The sequence below is a fragment of the Acanthisitta chloris genome, unplaced genomic scaffold (assembly GCF_000695815.1).
Source record: "Acanthisitta chloris isolate BGI_N310 unplaced genomic scaffold, ASM69581v1 scaffold45298, whole genome shotgun sequence".
Classification (NCBI taxonomy): domain Eukaryota; kingdom Metazoa; phylum Chordata; class Aves; order Passeriformes; family Acanthisittidae; genus Acanthisitta; species Acanthisitta chloris.
Window position 1 is genome coordinate 28161 of NW_008689537.1, and position 4108 is coordinate 32268.

Consider the following 4108-nt stretch of genomic DNA (forward strand, 5'->3'; position numbering starts at 1 on the left):
CAGAGCTTCTCCACATTTTTTCCCACCTTAGTGATGGTCTAAAGAGCAGACTGTCACATGAACTGGCAGCTTAGAAAGTCTACTTTCTGGACTGCAGCAACGTCACGTAATCTTTCAGCGAGGGAAAACACGTAATAAAATTAAGAACATGCAATATTTTTCAATATATTATTTCTTTCTTACCTGCTTAACTAACACATTTTTCATTACAACCATATTTTCCCACCTTAGTGATGGTCTAAAGAGCAGACTGTCACATGAACTGGCAGCTTAGAAAGTCTACTTTCTGGACTGCAGCAACGTCACGTAATCTTTCAGCGAGGGAAAACACGTAATAAAATTAAGAACATGCAATATTTTTCAATATATTATTTCTTTCTTACCTGCTTAACTAACACATTTTTCATTACAACCATAGGAGAAAGTGCAGGAAAGGAGCTGCTTGTGGTCATTGGGCATTGCCAAGGTCCATCCTCTGCACTCCAGCACAGCGCATTCAGCACGTCCTCCGAGTCAGTCTGCTCCATAGCACTCGGGCACTCTGAACTTCCATCTGCCAGACATGGAATTCAGCTGTTAGTTGTTTCACATGCAACATGCTTACTGCTGCCTTTCAGTTCTATTCTGCTTCCTTTCAACCAAGTCACAAACAGCAATAAAGTTTACTTCTGTCGTATCAATAAAACTAAGAGCTGTCAAATAGCCTTTAATAAAAGGCTTTATATTTCAGGTCAGTTCTTATGTAGAGATTGTCTCCCAAAAAAATCTATTACTTTTTGTTCTTTTGTATTTAGTCTCCAAAGGGCTGCATACTATCATGAAGACTGCTCTAAAAACTGGTGCAGGAAAGAACTACAGGCTCCAGCATTGACACAGCAGTAGTTTGTGCTGCAGGCACTTTGTGGCTCCAAATCTCCTGTCTAAAAACCTCAGTAAAGCAGATACCTCTCACAAAAGCTTTTTTTTTTTCCTTCTTTAAAGACCATCTTTGTACAGTTTTGCTGAGTATGAAAACGGCACACCGTGCCTACATTTTACTGATGTTATAACAATTACTCTCTGGTTTATCAGGCTCTACTGGTAATTGGGTCAGACTGTTAATAGACATTAGGCAGCATAATCCAACAGTTCGTTCATCACTGCAAAGAACAAATAGTTTTGCCATCTCCACTTCTACACTCTGAATCTGAGATTCTTCCATTAATTTCTTTATTAGGCACATTTTAAATTCCAGTGCTATTCAAACTCACAGGATGAACTTTACAATTAGCTAAACTCCCACTCCAAAAGACTCTGATGGTAGGATGACTGCAGATGCAACCTATCTTTGCAGAGAAAGGCCCTCCCAGGTAGCAAGACACAAACTGTTGAGGGGTTAGTCAGATTTGTTAAACATCACCACTAAAAGTAAAGCTCGAGCAAGATAACACACAAAAAGGTAAGACAGTGGTTTTCTAAACCTGAATATCCAGAGTCCTTGTCGGACTCAGCCGCCGCCATGGTGCCACGATGGTTGAGGCTCTTCATTTCTGTCACTTTGCCCAACAGTCCCCCAAGGGTCTCAGTGGATGACTATTTTGTCCGGATGCTTCCATAGTGCTGTGGGCAGCTTTTAACACCATTTCCATCGAGGAACTACAAAAACAGGTAAGAACAAAGAAGGACTCTCTTTGAATCTAAAGGATCAGTGTGAGACTGTTAACAAAGGTGGCAACGTTTGTCATTATGGAAATCTGGCTGTGAAAGGTTTGCTGTACCTGTCAAGCAATCTGCAGAGTTCTATTCAACTCCCAGCCTCACATTTGCTGTGTTTACCACACACTTAGAACAGAAAAGGCTTGCCAACAGAAGAAGTTTATTCCCTGCAAAACTCTCTAAACTATGCATGTTTAATAACATATTGCAGAGTAGAAGAGATTCTATTCTGCATCAATTCTTTGCATCAACTAACGCTTTGTAGAATCTTCTGAACTAAATTTTTCCATCTGCCTTAGGCTGATTTTTCTAGTTTCAGGAAAGTTTCCATGAGCCAATCTTTCAGTGCCCTGCACCAACTACAAGAGAACAATATCATAGTAGGCATAGCTTTGAATCCTTTAGGATAGGCTAAAGATGCTAAAAAACTAAGGCACAGTAAGGAAGAAACTAACTGAAACAAAAATATGGTACAGATATTTTACTTTAAAAATAAACTTTACAGAATGCCATCAATCAATCGAAGGTGTTTTATAAGTACTGAAGAGACAGATGCAGTTGAAGGGGCACAAGGCACCTGTCTTGTTCAGCTCTTTTCTTCAGTGGCTAAGCAAGTCAGAGTACAGAGTACAGGTCAGCCAACCTTACTCAATTAATTACCTGAAGCAGGACCATTTCATACTTTAAATTTCTGAGGAAAGCACACAGTAGATTCACCTGGAGAGCACAATGCATTCATAATTTCTAACTCTGTTATGAATTCTGATGGACAAGGAAAAAATTCCTTACTGCACACACAAAACTTGGGAAATAGGAACACAATTTCTAGATCTGCTAAAAATGAAATCCTCAAATCTATTAAGTTCAGCAACAGGGGTAAGCAAGATAAGAGCAGATACAGACTGTGTGGTTGTTATCTGTAACTAAAACAATGTCCCTCAAGTCCAGTGGGATAGCTGCATCTCTCCTTTTATATCCAGTGAGCTAACAGGAGACTTTCAGAAATACCTCAAAATAATAAAAGAATGAAACACAGGTCAAAAACTAATGTATTAGATGTGTTTCTCCACCCAAAAAAAACCAAACAAAAAAACCCCAAAACAAACTGAAAGCTAAAGGCTTTAATAAACAAGATTTATTTCAAAAACTAAAAGTTACTCAGGCCATATTTATCTTACGAAAACTTTGCTACCCCAAGGACTGAATCCCAAGACAAGAGAGCAGTGCTGGGTGAAACCCACAGAACAGATACAGCTGAGCCTGCAAAGCTGTGGTTCTGTTAGCACAGTCTGTTTCACTCGAGAGTAAAGTAAGTTATCAGAGAAAACAGTAAGTGATCAGTGAACATGCTGGGGCTAAAGCAACTCACACTGCTACAAGTGCAACACATACTACACCTGAATGCACTCATGCAGGAGACGTGGCCTTAGAAATGCCCTTTTCCTCCTGCAACCACAGTGGAAATGCTGAAAGACTGAAAATAAAAGCTATGAAAATCAGAAAAATGTAGCAACATCATAGCCTTCCACACTACATACTTGTCACACCTTCAGCTGCTTCCTGTGGGTAGGCAGACTCAAGTAAGACAAAGTTTCTGCTTCTCTTAAAGAAGGTAACAGAGTTCTGCTAACAGAAAAATGACAGAATGTAGTGCAGAAACTATTTCTAATATTATTGATAGAAATTATTTTCCTATAAAGTCACCCTCTGAAGTAATGTTTCATGTTAGAGCTTTATATTCAGATTACAAACACAAGATCTCAGGAGTCTGCATCAGTGCCAGGGCAGCAGCCCATCAGCAGCAGTATCCACTGCAAGCTGCTTCAAATGACACTGCAGCACATTCTGGAATGATCTACCCTGAAAGACAAGTTCCTTCTTAAGGTCCTGCCAGCTGGTTGTCAGAGTTCTGCTCCAAAATCTGGAGCCCTGGCACCTGCATTAATGAATTCTGAGATGGTAAGGTGACTGTCTACACAACTACAAGAACGACGGACTAATGGTCAGCAGAAGAGAAACTCCTCAAGCAGATCAGTTGCATCACTTCTCCTTTCCAGCCTCAGTCACACCTGCTAACAGGTATGGAGCAAACATAATTACATAAGAGCAACCTAGATGCTATCCCTGGGATGGAAGGGGTGGTGTAAGTCCCTGTCCACACTTTCATTACTTCGCTCTCTCCAAAACAAATGTGTTTTTAAAGAATACTAATTAATTTAATTTAAAGAATACTAATTAAAACAACAACAACAAAACGCAAACGACAACCCTTGCCACGAAAACACACAAAAACTAGAAAGAAGAGGGCTAGAAGTAACTAAAATAAGAACACCTCATCTGCCACCCTTGCATCCAGGGAAGCTTTGGAAGGGCTGACACATCTTCTTACGGAAACAACCAAAATAACCAAACC

The 4108-nt window shown here is 39.9% G+C and overlaps 1 protein-coding gene across 1 annotated transcript in view; it reads right to left on the minus strand.

Moving 5' to 3' along the window:
- The window catches only part of CIPC (CLOCK-interacting pacemaker), a 5793-nt gene extending 4156 nt beyond the window's left edge, over positions 1-1637 (minus strand). Inside the window, exons 1-2 of the mRNA XM_009081414.1 lie at positions 1461-1637; positions 384-553 (exon numbers count right to left, since the gene is read on the minus strand). Of these exons, the coding sequence (XP_009079662.1) occupies positions 384-553; positions 1461-1527 (237 nt within the window). The 5' untranslated portion in view covers positions 1528-1637. The remainder of the gene's footprint in view (positions 1-383; positions 554-1460) is intronic.
- Positions 1638-4108: the final 2471 nt, after the last annotated feature.